Genomic DNA, 18,408 nt, shown 5'->3' on the forward strand with positions numbered 1-18,408 from the left:
CAGATTTCTTCTAAAAGCAGGAAGACACATTGGAGGTTTATGCAGGGCAGGGATGTGCTCTGGCACATGCTCTGGGGTCACTCTCTGCTGTGTGGCGAGTGGTCGTGGGCGGGTGAGAGTAGCAGAGAGCTGCCACACTGGCTGGCCCATGAGAGGTGGTGTGGTACCTGCCCTGGGGTGGGCAGGTGGTCACTGGAAGGGGTGTGACCCCAGGTACACTCTGTAAGTGGCTTCATAGAGGCTTGCCAGTGGGTCTGCGTAGGCAGGTAGGTTAAGGAACGGCAGGAACTTGTGTTTGGACGGTTTGCTGAGACAGGGCCGGAGCTCCCTGAAACGTGGAGGCCCACGTAGGAAATGGAGCATGAAGTCCTGTCCTGAGAGTAGCTGGAAGGGTGACAGAAATGAGATCGCTGGCTGAGGGGAACTTTGAAAAAGAAGGTCTTGATCTTGGGGACAATAGGGAGCCACTGTAAGGAGTGCAGAGACTTGATTGAAACCACAGCTTGCATTAAATTACAGGGTTTATTAGCATCCAGATTTGGTGAGGCCAGCAGAGCAGGAGGCGAAGTCACTGAGTAGTTACTCAGTTCCCAAGAGGAGGGGCGCTCCACATCATGGGGGCCACACAGGAGGCACCGGGGTCGGTCAGGAGGCTGAGGGAAGGAGGGGGCAGGAGCCTTCACTGTGGTTTCCTCAGGGAAGGAGCCAGTGAGGCAGGTGAGCAGGCTTCCTGTCAGCTGGTTTGAATAACTTCAGGGGCCTCTGGAGCACACGGACTGTCCGCTAGTTGTCTGGTACCTGGCCCTGGGTGGTTAGGGCAGGGGAATGGTGCCAGAGAGTGACAGCCCCATCGAGGAAATGGTTGGGGTGTGGGCTCTGGATCGTGGGGTTTATATTTGAAAGGTGCACTCATAGGTTAGTTGTTTGCTAAATGTAGGAATTTCCCTCCCAGAAACATAAAAACCACAGGAAATAAAAAGGCATGATTAACGTGTAGCCCTACAGCAGCTACAGGGTTACAGAATGCTCTGGAACGATGTGCACAGGGGGCTGGAGAAGCCAGCCAGAAAGAGGTGGTAGCAGAGGACTGGTGTGCCCGGGACTGGATGGGAGTTTGGGCAGGGGGTGTGGTGAGCACAGGTGGATTCTCCCGGATGGGGGAGACGTGGTGCCCTAGCAAGTGGAGCTACGATGGGAATGATGTCATTGCACGTGCTGCCTATGGGTGCTCCTACCTCCCGGGTCCGGGAACGACGAGCTATGGTTGTCCAAGGGTTGTAGGCAAAGGAAGAGTTTCAGGGCTGAGTGGCCCAAGAGAACAGAAGGATGTGCTTCTTAGCTGTTGGTGCTTCCGCATGCTTTGCAGAGTTAAATTAGGCATGTCATTGTGAAGTGCAAACGGAAGAAGAGAGGGTACTTGGGAATATTTTTGCCTGAGTGTGAGTGCTGTCAGAGGTGGAGGTTAACTCCACAGATGGGTGGGGGTCCCTGAGACCCAGGCAGCCTTTGATCCTCATGGCACTGGGGCCAGATAGGAATGCTCATCTAGTCATCTTGCTTGGGAATTTACTATCTCTCAAGATAGTGTGGCAGAATGTCAGTGCTAATGTAGAAGGAAGTCATACTGACCTATCCTGTTTCGGGGATAAATGTGGAATTCTCCCAGGGTCCCAGAAAACAAATTGGGCATGGGGGGTGGTGGGGCGAGAGGAAGGGGAGTCTAAAAGAAACTTGGATTTGATATGCTAGGAATTGGCAGGTGAGGACAGAATAGAAGTCGGAGCTGCTGGGAAGCTGCCTTCTAATTACAGATTGTACAAAAGATGTCCCTTACCGTGGCTCAGCCCGCTCCAGGCCACGTGGTGACACACCTCCTGTGCAGGAGCTCTCATGCAGCGCACAGCCTGCGGCCCTGCCTTTGGGGGACTACGTGTGTGTTAGAACATCTGGGAAAACTGCAGGGTGGAACATCAGGAAGGTAATACATGGAGCAGGTGACAAAGTTTTCTGAGTGGAACTCACTGTTGAGGAGTGACACAGGAGTGAGAAGGCTGCCCACATGGTATCTACCTAACGGTTATTTTAGTGGAAACAATGGGAAGTAGGAAGTCGAAAAGATGATAAAGATGTTAGTGACACTTTCCCAAAATGTTAGTACATGTCACCACCGTACCTTAACATGTAAGGGAGGAGAGTACATGTGATGCTTTGTGAAAACAAGATGTCCATGTCTGCATGTGCTGGGGACAGTTGTGATGCCATTCAGTAAGCTCCCAATGAGGGCTCTCACCGTACACGAGAGCGTGCACCCTTCTTCTAGCAATATTTGCTGGGTGTCAGGGGTCATCATAAATGTGGAGGACACTGTCCTACCCCATGGAACAGCCTGGAGAGGCAGCTGATGCTCTGTGACATACGCTAATGAGCATGTCTTAAACTGTTAGGGACGCACTTTCCCAGAGATCAACAACAAATCTCCGGGAAAGTGTGAGTCTCCATTAACCAAAATATTCCTGGGATAGGGAGGGGCGGGTGGGCAGTGGGATTATTCTGGTGTTTAGCAGGGGAAACCAGGGCATCAAAAAGCTCCCTAGAGCCTGGCTGGTGTGGCTCAGTGAATGAGCATCCACCTATGAACCAGGAGGTCACGGTTCCATTCCCAGTCAAGGTCCATGCCTGGGTTTCGGGCTCGATCCCCAGTAGGGGACGTGCAGGAGGCAGCCTCTCTCATCATTGATGTTTCTATCTTCTCCCCTCTCTTTTCCTCTCTGAAATCAATAAAAATAAATATATTCTTTTAAGTCTTCCCCAGAACACTCAGAAAAGTGGGAAAGTCATTAAAAATTGGTTTTCGGACGTCAGTGGTTCTCAGAGTGCAGCCTCTGAACCAGCAGTGTCCTCACTACCCTGGAACTTGTTAGAAACACAAAATTAAAAAAACAAAACAAAAATAAAAACACACAAAATCAATGTCGGGGATGGGGCCAGAGTTATGGTTTAGGAACCCCCCAGGGTATGTCACTCAGCCCCCGTTGAAGAAGTGCTGTCCTAACCACTTCACCCCACCTGCAGTTAACACAGAGTAATACTGAATGTCGACTATAATTGAAAAAAACTTTAAAAAAATTTGATCTTCAATTTTCAGTATTTATCATTTTTTGAAAACATTCTAAATTTACTTTTTTCAATTACAGTTTTTATTCTAAGAGAACTTATTAAAAAGATGTCTCTTTAAAAAAAAATAAAATAAAAAATAAAAATAATTTTTTAGAAAAAGAAGGGCTGTCCTGTGCCAGGCTGCCCATCACAGAAGAGAAAGCCAGACGTCCTGCATAGGGCACAGGGGCCCTTGGAAGCAAGATGTTGTTGAGAGGCGGGGACGGAGCTCAGCGGCTGTGGACACACCTCCGTGAGAAGCCGTTTCTGGCTCTGCAGGGAAATGAAACATGCGTCCTTGAAGGGCAAGGTGACACCGTGCAGGACCTGGTGCTTGCCCAGCTCCACCGCAGAGCACAGAGCTGTCTTGATCATCCAGACAACAGAATTCATAGAAATTCCCGGGACTGGTGGACGAGGGTGTCAAAATCTCAGCACTGGCTCTAAGCATTTCGTCTGCTCTGTGAGAACGTAAGCCTATGTGCATGTATGTTCTGGAGTCTTAAATGATGGCCCGGACCTTGCTTACCTGTCCTTGCATGGACAGCAATGTGAGGCGCTGGCCGCACTTCCCTTCATGCCCTCCCGGGGCTGTTCACAGGGACCCTGTGAGGGAGGAACCAGCATGGACGCCTCACACATGCAGCGCAGGAACTGCCTGGGGAAAGAACAGCAGGTGGAGATGCGTGAAGACAGTGAATTATTAACACACTCAGTTCGGCTAGAATTTCATTCTGACAAGAGGAAAGTGCTGTTGGCGGGCACCACAAACATCGAGAGCATCTGGAAAAGCAAGAAGAAGACAAGGAACGCGCAGGTAATAACGAGGAAATCAGAGAAAGACCGAGCCGCCCATGGAACTGTGGAGAGTAAGCACTGCTGTCAGTTTCCCGAGTGGAAGAGAAACCCTGAAGCGGAGGAACCTGGAGCGTGCTCTGGGAGGAAGGGGTAGCACAGTTGTACCCTTAGGGGGAAAAGATGCTAAAAGGATTTTAATTTTTAACAATTTCAAGAAAAAGCCAGTGTAAAACATTTAAAATGGCCTCCAGTTAGATAATATCCAGAAAAAAAAATTGATAACAATTCTAATATGTAAATGGTCCCAAATATCACTGGCTCTTTTAAATATCATCAAAAATATTTTGGCCAGAATAACCATAATTTTTAATATTTCTACAGAGTTTGCTTTTGTCAGGTGCTGCTAAGAACTTTCTATAATTTAGCCCTTTAATCCTCCCATCAACTCTCTGGAATAGGAACTGAGATGGTCCACTATGGATGGAGAAACTGGGGCACAGACAGATTGCTTACCGCCTCTACGGCCTGATTGCCAACAGGGGACCCCAGAGCCAGAATGAGTATACCAGTGGGTGAGCTCAGGTCACAGTGCAGTGGCGCTGCAGGGCCCCGGCGTGGGACCTGCTGGTGGAGGGAGACTTCTGGGCAGCCAAGAGCAGTATGTGCGGGCACAGAGCTAAGCTGCTCACCCAGGAGGAATTTTCTCTTTCAGTCCTCTTTTTCAATTAGTTTATATTGTTTAGCATTTACAAAAAGCATTTTTTAAAATCTCTGGGGAGTGTCTCACTCTTTCCCCAAATGGAGGCTTAATGAAAATTTAGGTGGATGAATCCATTTTCATTCTTACATTGTTGAAATGATTTTACAAGACCCTTTAAAATTCATTCCAGCAGTTATGAGCCTTTTGTCCGGCCCGCACACACTTCCTCTATCAAAAACGGTTTTACTAGTATTTCGCCTGGCCGGCATGGCTCAGTGATTTGAGCATCGACCTATGTACCAGGAGGTCATGGTTGGATTCCTGTTGGGGCACATGCTCAGGCCGGTAGGGATGTGCAGGAGGCAGCCAATCAGTGATTCTCTCTCAACATTGATGTTTCTATCTCTCCCTTCCTCTCTGAAATCAATTTTATATATATTAAATGGTTTTATTTCAGCCCTGGCCAGGTGACTCATTTGGTTGGACCATCATCCTGTACACCAAAAGGTTGCGGGTTTGATTCCCAGTCAGGGCACGTTCCCAGGTTGCGGGTTTAATCCCTGGTCAGGGTGTGTACCAATCCATGTTTCTCACATCAATGCCACCCCCCCCACCCCCACCACCCCCGCCCTGTCTCTCTCTCTCTCTCTCAAAATCAATAGAAACATCCTTGGTGAGGATTTTTAAAATGGTTTCATTTCAAAAAGGACCAGAGTACCACATTATGTCAACTCTGTTCCAGATAAAATGGGGCTGTGAGATTCCCTACATACCAGGGGGGGATGCAAATTCGGTTATACCAACAGTTAGTCACACAGGAAAATGTTTCCCTCAGAGGAAACTGGAAGCAGTGGATCATAAAAAGCATATATAGTCTCTGGGAGCTCAATAAATCTGCAGTAATTCTTTTTATAGGTTATCAGATCGTTAATTTGGGGAGACTTATAGGAAACATAAAGCAAACATTTTTTTTAGTCAAATTCTATTTGTTTAAAAATTATCTAGGTGGGTAATGCTGGCCAAAGGCAAAGTATAAATAAAAATGGTGGTCAACATTTTATTCCGAACCATTGAAGGAGCAACTAAAAGTGAGATAAAAATGTTCTCCTCATTGGTGCTTTGGGAGCTGCTGATGGCATGGAATTTTAGGGAGCCCTCAGGCAAGAGGCTGCCCAGTTTTCAACTTCTGAGTATACAGCGATTACGTAAAATAACAGGAACCCTGTGGTCAACAAGACTGCTTCCAGATAGAAGCAGAGAAAGGCCTGTGCTGGGCCTGGGTGGGGGAGGTCTAGCCTCTGCTCCAAAGGCCAGCACGACCGACTCCAATGCTACCTCTTTGTCCTCCCTGTCCCCATGCCCAGATGAGCTCCAGCACTGCCTCTCACGACCCCCCACCGAGGAAGAGGGGTCACTGGGCCCTGCCAGCAGGCTGGCCTCAGGGCCTGTGTGTTCTGTGGGAGTGGTGGCAGAAGTCAGGTGTCCCGTGATAGCTGCAGCAGCTGGCACAAGTCCATGTGGGTGGATAAAGAGAGGACAGGGCCCAGCTCCCATTCTTGGGGCCTGGCGAAGCACACATCAGTGTCACAGGAAGTGGGGGTCGAACAGATCAGCATGGCCGCCCCCAGTCGCTGGGATTCGGTGGCCAGCTGTGCCTATTTCTGTAGGAGTTGGGAGAGGCGAGCACAGCAGAGGCAAGCAGCTGCTTTCCAGAGCCTTGTATGAGGTTGGGGCAAAGCCAGCAGGGCCACAGGGTAAACGAGTCAGTGAGTGTGTGGCCTTAGTGGCTCCGCTGCCTCCTGCCCAGGTAAGAGGGGAGCCGACAGGGCAGGAGAAGCTCAGTCCGGGGAGAGGGGTAACGGGGCGCCTTAAACAGGCTGCTCATACAGGGGCCCCAGTAAAACTCGATTTAGAGAACGGCAACATAAACCCTTCCTTTGTTCCTTCTGCCCGCTTACCTCCTCAAATTGGTATCAACATCACGTTTATTTTTATCATTTGTAAAAATGCCTGATTAATTCCGCCTGCAGCATTACATTTTGAATGCCCCGTGGGCTATACACTTTCTGCAGCCTGATAATTGTTTATGTGGTAAAAAACAAACACAAAAAAACAGAAGGAGAAAGAGCACAAGGAGGGAGAAAGTGGAGAAAACTAACCCAGCTACAGAATATTTTCTGCTGAATTCCTAGTATTCATCTGTTTACAGTATTCACTGAGAAACATTCTAAATGTATCCCAATTATTACATTCAGAGTTGCTTAATCTAAAAGGCTAGCTCCAAACACATCTTAGTACTGACTGCATTCCGCATGGCCAAAACCGAAAGCATCAATACAACATTTGTTCAGTGCGTTGCCATGATCAGCACCTTTCGAACCTTCCAGAAAGAGGCAGCCGTTACCACTAGTCCCTTGAAGCAAATCTCGAAAGAGAATGTTGGAGCCAAGTACGGCCTTAGTGTCATTCCACCATTCCACTGCCCATTATCACCTATTCTACAGATATGGGGAAACTGAGGCCTGAAGGTGACCTGCCCAGTCACAAAACTGGTCTATAAGCCCAGGACTCCTGATATCTTCCCTCTGCATTTCTATAGTAGAAGTAGGGAGCTTGCGTATACATTATTTGGAAAAGCAGCAGAGCCAACGGTGTGAGTGTATGTGACAAATTAGTGGGATGGCCATTTAAATAAAAGAATTCCTTGTTTTACAAAGAGATTTGCAAGAAGAGTTCATTTGCATTGGGAAAATGTTGGGTTTTAACCATCCTACGAGAGAATTTTTTAAATTTATTTTTTTTAATCCTCACCCGAGTATATTTTTTTCATTGATTTTTTTTTAGAGAGTGTGGAGGGGAGGGGAGAGAGGAGGAGGCTGGGAGGGAGGGAGAGAGCGAGAGAGGGAGAGACATCGATGTGAGAGAGACGTATCAATTGGTTGCTTCCCATATGCACCCTGGGGGCTGGGATCGAGCCTGCAACTGAGGTACATGCTGTTGACTAGGAATCAAACCCTTCAGTCCACTGGCTGACGCTCTAACTACTGAGTAAAACCAGGGCAGAAGAGCCAGGGCATAACTTTTACTGATTACACGATACTCAGCTCTTCTCCCTAAATTACTAAGTTTGGCTCAAATCATAAACTTAACATTTTTAAAGAGCTAATTCATATCCATTTGCTATCTCTTGACCTGAACCTTCTTATCTACAAACAGAACTAGTTGTTTAAAAAAAAATCCAAGTGAAAACGTATCTGCTTGAACCAATACTATATTTTGTAAGAGCTTTGAACCAGAAACTTAAAAATATTCTCCCAATTGGTATGTAATTCAATGCTAGACTTTGAATTTTTTTTTAATTGGAGAATCTTTTCAGAATTTCATATTGACTGTGATATTTGGTAGAACCCCAAAATAATAGCTAGAATCACCTCTGTAAATCAAAAGCACCTTCCTACAGCCTAAGACTTCCTTCATATACGTGTTCAGGGAAGCTTCAATCCTACAGAGCCCCTCATGATTCTTCTCCCTCCCCTCCCCTGTCTCACAGTGTCCTTCCCTCTGCATTGGGCAACCTATTTGATAGAAACTCTTACCTGTAAGGCATTTGTTAATCTACGTGTTTTTCTCGACTGGCAGGTTGAGCATGCTCAGTACATGTTTATTCCAGGAATGATGTAATGTTGCATCACAACATGAAGGCATACCTGTCTACACTAAGTTCTAAAACTAAGCACTTCAGTAAAACAAGTGACTGGAAGATAAAATCCAGGGTGTTTGCACTTCATCTTATTTCCTTTCCATATATTTTTAAGTAAATATTCTCAAGTAATTTTAAGAGGATAGATATGCTAAAATGTAGAGAACGCCAAGCTGGCATTTTATCAGGACAGGTGCTAAATGAGTTAGCAGGAAAGCAGCCCAGGTGGTACCCCTGTCTGTCAGATCCTCCAGTTGGGTAGAAGGAATGCTTGGTTTTATTCTTAAATGTCAAGGAAAAAATATCAACTTCACAGTATTAAGAAAGGATCAAGTCTTGAGTTTTAATGACTGATTCTATGGAGTTACAGGGACTGAGATGTAAAACAGATCCATGAGTGTGAATCTGATGGGCCTGAGACGTAGCCAAACAATAGAAAAAGCGGGAGTGCAGACAAAGCTGGGAAAGTGTCTGAGAAGCAGCATGGTACTATGAAGCCATAAGGGGCTGTGGTCTGGAAGGCAGCGGCGAGTGGGGTGCTGCCGAGGAGGGGCGGGTAGGGTCTTTTTCATTGCACACTGACACTGGGCTTTGAGGAACAACATCTAGTGGCATCAATCAGGGAAACAGAAAATGTTTCTGTCCTGATGTGGTAACGTTATTTACGCGATGCCCATGGAAAAATGGTTCCATGTAAATAAATGTTAACTCTTTAAGAATTAACACTTTATTGTGGCTATTTGGTGGATATCTTTCTAAAGGATATTCTTCTACTTTTTAAACAGCACTATAAACATAGTGTGATGTGGAGAAATGACACTGGCTTAGGGGTCTAAAGACCAAGTTCCATGTCTGTCCCTGCCTGGATGTCCCCGGGAAGGCATTGTCTGGGCTTAGCTCACCTGTTGTGACTGTGGGGCTGGGCCAAGTACAAATCTGACACCCTCTCTAACTCTGAAGTTTTCAGTGTTGTAACTTCGCCTGTTCTCAGTGAGCGATTCAAGGATTTTCATCATGGCATCAGGCATGTCTGTGGTACAGCAGTGTGAGCCTTCAAAGAGTTCCTAGTGTGTGAAGTCCTGTACCTGCCTGGTGGAGGTGGGGACAGCTGGCTTTCCCACGCTGCCTCTGGGAGCCAGTGTGCCCTCTCTGCTCCAAACACCTCCCCCACCCCTGCTTGTGGCCTGGGGACTTCTAACCTGGAACACAGGGTCCTCTTCTGAAGAAAATCTGTTTTCAATGGTTGGCTTCTTTAACCTCTCTGTTATTCAGTCAGAAGCATTTTTCACTCACTTTCTAGTTCTTGGCACTTTGTAGAATAATTGAGGCCAGAGGGGAAGTGACCTGTGCATAGGTCAATGTAGTGGCTTTAAGTTTTAAGAACTGAAATTCGTGTTGCTCAGGTCATTCTGAGGCTGGATCGCCCTTGCATTGGGTGCCCTCTGCTCACAAGTAGATCGTTAGTGTGGGTTGTATCCAGATAGAAACCTGTGTGTACAACACATAGGGGTGACCCTTTCTGGACCCGTGGGTTGGCAAAAGGTGGGAAGGAAGGGAAATTTTGAGAGCAAAACTGATATCTTGCACTGAAAGTGGGCAGTGGCTATAGCGGAGGAAACACAAGATCGATGGGTATGTGAGTGCCCACAATGCGATTGGAAGGGTCCACACCACCATCGAGGGGTCAACCCCTAGTGGGGAAGAGGCAGTGCAGGGGGACCAGATTGAGACAAGAGGTCAAGGAGGGCTTTTGTCTTCTCTGGCATATTTTAATTTTTAAGTAAATTACGGATTAGTGTGTGATTTACTTAATTAAAAATTACTTTTCTAGCCAAAGTTGTTGACTCCGGTTCCCTCAGCTATAACTCTTTGCCAATGGTAATCCCACCTCTGACTGTGGCTGGGATAACCTCAGGGGAACCAGGCGGGTATACCCCAGTGTCGTTACAGGACAAACACCTTATGCTGTGTCTCCATGGGTAGCCCTCCCATCGCCTATTGGAAATACGGACCTGCCAAACTCTCATCACAGTCTCTGGCTAATCAGCTCAGATAGTCGGTATTTCTGCAGTGAAATGTCTGTGTCACATGAAATCAGTTCAGGTTCCACTGCCAAGTGAGATGAATAGGAAGGATTGTGGATTTCAGAAGCTTTTGGGTTCTGGAATTGTGACTAGGGACTGTGGACCTCTAACCATCCTGAACATGTTTGGGAGAAAGCCCCTGGATGACCAGTCATTGGCCTTGGGGTGAGAGGTCCATCGGCCACAAGGAGATGAGACTTCTGCCCAGCAGTGACTTTTTTTGCTCTTACTCTGCCCCTCGCTTCCTGCAGTGGTTTTCAGACTAAACAGGACCGGTTTTGCCCAGTTCCTTTCCACAGAAGCCTTGGGACTCACTGAATCGCCAGCTTAGTGATCACAACCTGAGAACCTTGAGTGGGACTGTCTGCTTTCAATCTAGCTCAGCCACTTTAACAGCTGTGTTATCTGGGCAGTGTACTTGGACTTTCTTTGCCGTTTTCCCATCTGTAAAGAGGTGTAATAATAGGAATGCTGCATAACGAGCTTGAAAAAATTAAACGCTTCCAGTTTTTGATACTTCCCATTCCACTATTCACTCCACCGACTATTTCCTTTTCCCGTCGCCACAGCTGCTTCTAGCAGCCACTGCAAAGCTATCCCCCAGAAAAGCCGCTAGGGCTCCTCAGCCTCATTAACCTTTTGTGGTTGCAGAAGTCATCCTCAAGGTCACTTTCTCACCATCCACATGCGAGCATGCACCAGGCAGACATGGCCTCCGGCTGCCAACCATGCACGGTTTCTCAGCCCTTGTTCCTCACAGGTCCTCCGCTGTTGGCTGGATTTGTAATTGTCATGGTGTTATTACATTATGTACTTGTCAGGAGATATTTCATTAAATTTTCATAATGTGGCCACACTGCACATTATCCAAACTAGAATAGCTGTCTCTGGGCTTTCTCATAGGCTGACAGTCCAGTGAGTTTTTTATGACTTTGAGGCAAATTTAAATACATGAGCTTCAGTATTCTGTACATGTGCTTTTGGGCCTGTGGCATTCTGGAACACTGAAGGGGCATTGCTTAGAACAGTACCACCTGACCTTGAGTCATCCGAGTACCATGTAAGCACCTGGGGTGAGTTTCTCCACTGTGGGCTCCTGAGTCAGGCTGCCTGGGTTTGAATCCAGCTCTGCCATCTAACAGCTCTGGAATCTGGACTGTGTCCTTGAACGTTCTGTGCCTGAATTTTCCCATCTATGAACTGGGGATGATATTACTGCCATATAACAAGTTTGAGAGAATCAGACCCTCAGGAAACAAGAGAAGAGTGCCTGGCGAGTATAGATCCAGTTGTGGGAAAGGTGGTTTGCAGTGCAGTCTGCCTCTGGAGATGGGCTGGGTAGCCAATGGGAGCTCATCCATTATCTTGTGCCCAAACCTCCTGGGAGTGCCCTGCTCCTCTGCTTCAGTTTCTTCCAGTTGGATGGCTGCTGCTCATTAGATTCCATAACGTGCAGCATCTTCCACTCCCTGGGTCCTGCCTCTCTCCCGTCCCCTCATCTCATAAATAGCATTCTGGTTTTACCAGTTTGCTGCTCCTTGAACACAACAGACTGTTTCATCACCCTCTGCCTCCTCTCTGGTCCGCAACTCAGGTCCAGCCAGGTAGAGCCAGCAAGGCCCTGCACTGCCTCTGTCATGTGCGATGGAAGGTGGCCTGTCCCATTGTGATGTCATCTGGGGCATCTTGAAGACGAGGACTCTTCTTAGCTGGCCTGAGTCTCTTTAGCCTCTGACCAACACCTAGAATCCTGCCATCACCCATCGTGGGGCCAGCTGCTCAGACCGGCCCACCCGCAGAGGGCTCTCCCCAGGTCAGGACCTGACACCTGCAGTCGGAGAGGCAGAGTGACCCGCTTCTCAAGCTCTACAACTCGATCAGACAGGCTAGAGCAGAGAAAGTGCAACACAGAGTGGCCTGGCTTCAAGGTTGCACACGGAGCCCCTTGTGAAAAAGGAAGCATATCCTGTGTCACAGAGCCAGTCCCAAGGAAGCCGAAGAGGCCAGTAGTGCACACTGTGTCTTATGGTCATGATTTAGCAACATTAATGAAGCAAGATTGCAACCTGACCACCACCCCCAGCTCAAAACCTGTATATTTGGAAAATCTTGATAAAAATCATGAAATATTTAGAATCAAATCACAGTAAGAACTACATATCTAAACTTATGAAATGTCACTAAAGTGATGCTTAGATGAAAATTCAAAGCCTGAATTCATATGTTAGAAAGGAAGAGTTAAAGTTAATGATCTATGTGTCCATGTCAAGAAATGACACTAAAGCCAAATAGATCAGAAAGATGGAAATAATATAGATGAGCGGTATACAGGCTGGCATTTGGGTTAGGTTATGTCGTTATAGAGAAAAAAATCTGATAAAAATATAGCCAGACATTAATAACTACTTAGCATCCATATATTCTGAATGTTTCTCTTTGCTTGCATTATAGTTCTCAAAATTGATTTGTAAAAACTACAGGCCAGTAAAGCAAACATTAATTTTGATTTTTTTTTTTTAATGAGTGCCTACAATTTGAAACATGTGTTTTAGTGGCTTTCCCATTGGGCTCTCAGATGAACAGACACAAGACTTTCTGATCCTGTTTGGAAGCTTGGACGATGCCTCCTCTGGGCCATCACACAGCCCTCCCTTACCTCCGTGCAGCTGTGCAAGAGGGGCCTCTTTAACAACTCCCCCAGGTCTCCAGCATGGATTGGTGTTCAGATTAAACCATCCCAAACGTACCCCCAAATTCAGTGGGAACCTGCCTGGCTGTTTCTGCAAAATGCAGTCACAAGCAAGTAGAAACTTGATTTTTGTTCAGCTAGGTGAGAGAGAGACAGCAGTTATTAGATATCATTAGTGATGTGACTTGGAAATAAAAATGTTCCTCTGATAACTTTTGCCAGCTTCTGAATTACTTTAATTAGAGCTTCTCTGAGCTTGCAGGGCAGGTGTTGAGTGGTTACAATGAAGATTTCTTATCAGTGCCAATCAGGATTCCTGTTCCCATGTCACTGAAATAAAAAAGAGTGGTGACTGAACGAAGCAGTGGGCTGACAAAGGCTATGACTTTGATTTCCAGTATTTGCTTCTCTCAGTCAGGGGCACCACCGTTTTACAATGCAATTCTCAGGGAGCACAGCGCACCCACCCTGCACATGCCGTCTGGCTGCTTGCACGCCAGGCAGACCTTATGGTTCTAAAAAGTCTAAATATGGACTATTTGGACTTTTACAGGAAAAGTGAGCTGGCCCTGCTCCAAACAGGAACATTGTTCTCTTTGACTTGTTAATCTATATATATATAAAACCCTAAGCAACTTGTTGACCGGTCGACCATTTGACTAGTTGCTATGACATGCAATGACCACCAGGGGGCAGACACTCAACACCAGAGCTGCCCCCTGGTGGTCAGTGCGCTCCCACAGCAGGAGCGCCACTCAGCTGCCCAACGACGGGCGCCAGACGCCAGGCTCACAGCTGGCAGGTGCAGGTGTGGCAGTGCGAGCCTCTCCCACCTCCACAGCAGCACTACCTAGTGGTGAAGGTGGCAGGCACAGCGGGGCTGGGATGAGCGGGAGTGGCGCGGTGCCCAGCCTGGGTTTGGGCTCCTCCCTAGTGCACTACTACATTCACCGAGGGGTTCTGGATTATGAGAGGGACCCCACTGGTTCACAAACCCATTCACCAGGCCTCTAGTGTTGTCATAAATATAAACTTACAAAATGCATGGATAATAAAATACAAGTTTTTCTTCTATTGATGCTTTACACAAGATTTTATCCTAAAAGCAAGCAAAAGAATCTGTTGCTACCAGAACTCGGAAACTGCTGTGGTATGGCATCATCTCAGGGAGGTATTACTGCAATTTGCAAAATGAAGCTAATTCTCTAGGTAAGGCCTGGGAAAGTCAGTCTTCAAATCTTCAAGAACTGAAAATAACTGTCAGGTTGCTAGTATTGGAGGCATTTTTTGAACTTAAAATTATCCTATTAACATTTGTTTTTCTGTGACAAAATATAACAAATGTAGCCCTTCAATGATTGCATAAACATGGTTTAGAAATACCTAGGTTTATTTTTTTAATGTTTTTATTGATTTCAGAGAGGGGGAGAGAGATAGAAACACCAGTGATGAGGGAGAATCATTGATTGGCTGCCTCCTGCACACCTCCTATTGGGGATCTAGCCCACAGCCTAGACATGTTCCTTGATCAGGAATCACACCATGACCTCCTGGTTCATGGGTCAACACTCAACCACTGAGCCACATGGGCAGGGCAATACATGGTTATTTTTTTAAGTTTATGTACACTGACAAAGTTGGTAGGATGTTGTTCCTTTCTGCCAAATTTTAAAAATCACAATTATTATCCTATATAATAAAGAGGTAATATGCAAATTGACCCTCACACCCTTGCAAAAGATCACCGCCCCCATGTGGTCAAAGATGGCCACCACAAGATGGCCAGCAGGGGGGGGCAGTTGGGGGGAACCAGGCCTGCAGGGGAGGGCAGTTGGGGGCGACCGGGCCGGCAGGGGAGGGCAGTTGGGGGCGACCGGGCGGGCAGGAGAGAACAGTTGGGGGCAATCAGGCTGGCAGGGGAGCAGTTAGGCGTCAAGCAGGCTGGCAGGGGAGTGGTTAGGGAGTGATAAGGCTGGCAGGCAGGTGAGCAGTTGGGAGCCAGCAGTCCCTGTGGGATCGGGCCTAAACCGGCAGTCGGACATCCCCCAAGAGGTCCCAGATTAGAGAGGGTGCAGGCAGGGTTGAGGGATGAATTTCATTCACTGGGCCTCTAGTACTTTCTATAAGAAAGTTAGCAACACTCTAGCACCTACAGTCTTATTGCCCCTAATTGGGCTAATGGGAGTCCTAAGCATTCATGGGATTCCACAGCATGAGGGTGGAAACTGAGTGGGACACCTCCTCAAAGTTCACCTGCCTGGGCCATCAGCCCAACTCAATGCCCTCCAGAACCAGAAGGTACTCACCAATTCCCTCTGTCTTTGAAGGGTATTCCCCGAATCCCTCCGGTGGCTGATGGCTACCCAGCAGTTTGAGTCTGCGAAGAAGTTGATCCTGCACTTCACCCAAAAGAACTCCATGAACACCGAGACTGACATCAAAGGCGTGATGCCCGGTGAGTACAGGCCCTGGGAGAGGCGCTCCTGCCATGGACTGAGTGGCAGAGTAGTTCCCTGATGCTGGGCATGGCTGGGTTTCCAAGCAGCTGTCCTAGCTAGCTGCTTAATGTCCTGTGATGGTTGGTCTGCAGCTAGGCTAGGAACGTGGGCGGATTGAAATTCTCTCCACCCTCTAGGAGTTGGGTCTTTCCTGGCCAGTTCTGACACACTGCGGGGCTCCACATGGCCTGCCTAAACCCCAAAGTGCAGTGTGAGCCTAATGTGCACCTGGTTGTCAAGGGAACATGTCGGGGGCAGGTAAAAATGCCTGAGCCTGGCACAGCCCTGCCTGCCTGCCTGCCTGCCTGCCTGCCAGGTCCAAAGGCCCTCAGAGCAGCTGGCTTCACTACCTCTCTTTTCCCAAGTATGACCTTGGGGAGCCACCACCGGCTATACTTGTCATGACCTATTTGTGGGGGCTGAGGAAGTAGAAGAGTGAAGCATTTCTGCAGATGGGTTCAGGGCCACTGGAAACATCCTCCCAGGACAGATCCAGCTCTCAAGCTGCGGCTCCACAATATCTCCAGAAGGCTATTAAAATCCAGGCTCCTGGGCCTTCCCTGGCACCAGAGGTTCTGATCCAGTCAATTTGGAATAAGCCCTAAGAACCTGCAATTTTAGTAAACACTAGGAGAGATTCTGGCACCCAAGGTGCACAGCCGCCCTTTTGAAAGCCCCTGGTAGACCCAACCCAAGCCCCGACCCACTCCCCCAGTCTGAAGACCGGTATCGATGGCACTGTTGTTATAAATTTCCCAGGCAAATAATCTGCAGGCCCTTGTCCCAGAGTGATATGCAAATTTCCCACCGTGATCTAAACTTCGATCCCACAGACGTTTACTAAGCACCGCCATGTGCCAGGCACTGCTCCAGAGCACAGAAAACAAGAGGCAGAGCTTGCAGGCAGGTGTGAAGGCCGACAATGCACACTGAAATGTGTAATGCGTCCTGGGGATGAGTGCTGTAGGGAAAATCTGAGTGGAGGGCTAGAGGGCGAAGGTGAGGACCACACTCCAAAGGTTGGGGAGACTGGCTCCAAGTACAGGTGAACAGACACCTACATAAAGTTGGAGAATGTGCCTGGTCCCAATGGGAAAGGGGCACAAGCCGAGAAACTCAGAGCCCACTGGCCGGGAAAGGCTTCTGTACGAGCCTCTTCTGTCATCCGAGACAGGCTGCTCACAGCCTCCTGACTCATAGGGACCTGGGGTTCAGTGTCCCAGATGCTGCTGCTCGGCCAGGTGACACCCTGCCTTGGCCTGTGCCCATGACCTGGGAGGTGGGGATAGCAAGGTTAGGCCACCTCCACTTCAGCACAGGCAAGAGTCCAGGAGGCCCAGAGCCCATGCTTTACTGGAATAAAGGAGGACATGAGCCAGGTCTGCTTTCCGAGAAGAGCTCTGAGTGCTGGTGCTTTGCAGAGGGTGGCTGTGGTCCCTTCTATCCCGCAGCAATGACCAGTCACTTTTCTAAATGACTTGCAAATATTAACTTACATCTAATATTTAACCCTAAATGCTTGATGTGTTATTAACTTATATTTCTTCCCAACTTGAGTCCTCTGAGGGGGTTACTATAGTCATCTACGTTAGCAGGAGAGGAAACTGAGGCACAGAGAGGTTTAAGTATCTTGCCAGAGGTAACATACCTAGTAAGTAGTTGAGTTGGGACTTGAACCCAAGAAGTCCAGCAGAAGTGGCTTCCCTGGCTCTTTTTGAGAGAGGGGCGTGAGCTCCGAGACAAATGTGCCTGTTTGGAGAGGAATTCGTATTGAATTCACTTTCCTCCTTTTGGGCATGTTTGCTGATTTTGGAGTGTCCAGCTATCTTCCCGAAACTTATCCAGGCCCCATTCATTATGAAGATAATGCTCTTAAGTCTTTCTGTGTAATTTGTTTCAGGAATTTTTCTAATTAAATCACATGTTCTACTTCTTTCAGGTTGAAATATTATCTGGGAAAATCTTGTTTTCTCAATCCAAATTACACTCATTCATTTCCCTCCTACTTCTGAAGGGAAATGGATTTTCCCCTTTCTTTGCCTCTGAGTTTTGCTGGTGTGTTTTTTTATGCTGGTGCCCCTGCAGGAGGCTGGGGGGAGGTAGCTGGCACATGTGACCTCCCCTCAGGAGGATAATCACAGCATCCACTCCTGGGCACACTGTGTTCACACCTGCCTCCTGATCCTGTTCTCGCCCAGCTCTCGAACACACTGATGATAGCATTGTGGCAGAAGCCGCCCAGTGCTTGCGGGAAGGCAGGTGTCTGTTTCATCTGAATTGGTCACTTTCAACTTTCTTAGGCTGTACTCGCTTTTCTGCTGGAAATCTTCTTCCCATCAACTCACCTAATCCACCTCCCAACACCTTAGTGTCCTACTTCACCTCTTACGTTCCTTGACTCCATCCTCACTGCTACCTTCCCCTCACATCACCTCCTACTCAGAACTGCTTTCCAGGACCCATAGGCTACACCCCCAATCCTCCAACTTCTCTGAGACCCCGTCTCACGTCTGCCTGCCTCTCGCAGATGCTCTGGCCTTCGTTGGGCTCTCAGAATGCACCCGGTGCCCCCTGGCTGCAGGGCCCTCCCTGTCCTCAGCCTCGCCCTCGTTTGGCCACTCCTGGGAAACCAGTCCTCAGGTTAGCCTGACTCCTCAGACCCCAGCCAGCTCTCCAGTGGTGCACCATCTCAGCTGCAGGCACTGGGGCCCATTGCTAGCATCCAGCTGTGATGAATGGTTTGTGTAGCTCCTTAGGGCCCATCGCCCCGTGTCTGCAGAGCT

At 48.0% G+C, this 18,408-nt stretch overlaps 1 protein-coding gene across 6 annotated transcripts in view; it reads left to right on the forward strand.

The window, feature by feature from the left end:
* Window positions 1-18,408, forward strand: part of SLC22A23 (solute carrier family 22 member 23) — a gene marked incomplete at its 3' end in the record, with an annotated part of 186,367 nt that overhangs the window by 140,556 nt on the left and 27,403 nt on the right. For all 6 annotated transcript variants that reach the window (XR_013959858.1, XR_013959859.1, XR_013959860.1 and 3 more), the window contains one exon: window positions 15,455-15,582. Coding sequence is in view for 3 of the 6 variants with exons in the window: in XM_080654829.1 (XP_080510955.1) it covers window positions 15,455-15,582 (128 nt within the window). The remainder of the gene's footprint in view (window positions 1-15,454; window positions 15,583-18,408) is intronic.

Source organism: Plecotus auritus, assembly GCF_963455305.1.
Source record: "Plecotus auritus genome assembly, chromosome: 2".
Lineage (NCBI taxonomy): Eukaryota > Metazoa > Chordata > Mammalia > Chiroptera > Vespertilionidae > Plecotus > Plecotus auritus.